The sequence below is a fragment of the Sinocyclocheilus rhinocerous genome, unplaced genomic scaffold (genome assembly GCF_001515625.1).
Source record: "Sinocyclocheilus rhinocerous isolate Xijiao unplaced genomic scaffold, SAMN03320098_v1.1 C36351173, whole genome shotgun sequence".
In the NCBI taxonomy this organism is placed as follows: domain Eukaryota; kingdom Metazoa; phylum Chordata; class Actinopteri; order Cypriniformes; family Cyprinidae; genus Sinocyclocheilus; species Sinocyclocheilus rhinocerous.
In genome coordinates, this window is record NW_015779334.1 from 1 (window position 1) to 1,037 (window position 1,037).

Below are 1,037 nucleotides of genomic sequence, written 5' to 3' on the forward strand. Positions count from 1 at the left end.
TACATCTGCACCTGCCGAGACCAGCGCAGCTCCAATAGAAGCAAAGCAGAGATTGTTGTTACAAGTAAGGCATTTTTCATCACCATAAAAAAACACAATATGCATGTTATTCTAGTCTTTTACTTAACACTGATTTAATGTATGACAGCACAAAATACATTTTACAATTAGTTTTTAAAGGTTGCTCTTGTTTTACCCTCAAGTTGCATTTACAGTAGAACAAAAATCTGGTTGGGATTGAACATAGTTGTAAATTTGGATAATGTGAGGTGTTTAAGTATGTAGACATTTGATGAAACGAGTATAAATTTGATGATATCGAGTCTTTTAGTGTCCTCAATGTATTTTATTATTTTATATTGGTAATGTTTATATCTTATTTTTATAATATTTTATATTATTTAAATTTATTAATATTTATTACATTTGCCTTTTTTTTTGGGACACATTGGTCAAGGTACAAAAACATTTTTCTTTCTTGATTTCCCACACCAGCCTTACCATCCAAACCGATTGAGGTCTTTATTGAGGAGCCCAAACTACAGAGTATGAATGTGGGATCTACAGTGAGCTTCATCTGCACAGCCAAAAGCAAGGTATGAATGTCATCCACGCAGACATCTATCACAGACATAATCTTAGCCTCCCTGACTGCCAAAACAGATGGGACAGAGAGAGCGAGCAGGATTTGGCTGTGTGTATGAATGACTGTAAATGAAAATATTTGAGGACATGTGCTTCTCTCGTAGCTGCCAGCGTACACCCTGGTTTGGACCCGCAATGGCATCGGCAAGCTGCCTAACCGGGCCATGGATTTCAATGGAATCCTGACCATTCAGAACGTGCAGCCTGAGGACGCAGGCATCTATGTTTGCACGGGCTCCAATATGCTTGGCATGGATGAGGGCACAGCCAGACTCTATGTCCCAGGTTTGTGATTGGCACCACATCTCCTCTAAACCTCCCTGCCTTTTAGTTTTTCAGTCTTTCTCAATTTGCACGCCTCTTTGCTTTCCTTCATTGCCCCATTTTTGTGC

General features: G+C 39.2%; 1 protein-coding gene across 1 annotated transcript; it reads left to right on the forward strand.

Annotated features, from left to right (window-relative positions):
• Nucleotides 1-6: 6 nt before the first annotated feature.
• Nucleotides 7-1,031, forward strand: LOC107735889 (basement membrane-specific heparan sulfate proteoglycan core protein-like). The gene is made up of 3 exons (XM_016547443.1): nucleotides 7-64; nucleotides 496-596; nucleotides 750-1,031. Exons 2-3 carry the CDS (start codon nucleotides 549-551, stop codon nucleotides 936-938), a joined length of 237 nt encoding a protein of 78 aa, XP_016402929.1. The 5' UTR covers nucleotides 7-64; nucleotides 496-548; the 3' UTR covers nucleotides 939-1,031.
• Nucleotides 1,032-1,037: the final 6 nt, after the last annotated feature.

Coding starts and splice junctions, on each gene's coding strand:
- LOC107735889 (XM_016547443.1), top strand. CDS start 549: ATGAATGTGGGATCTACAGTGAGCTTCATCTGCACAGCCAAAAGCAAG. Junction 597..749: donor TCTGCACAGCCAAAAGCAAG/GTATGAATGTCA, acceptor CTTCTCTCGTAG/CTGCCAGCGTACACCCTGGT.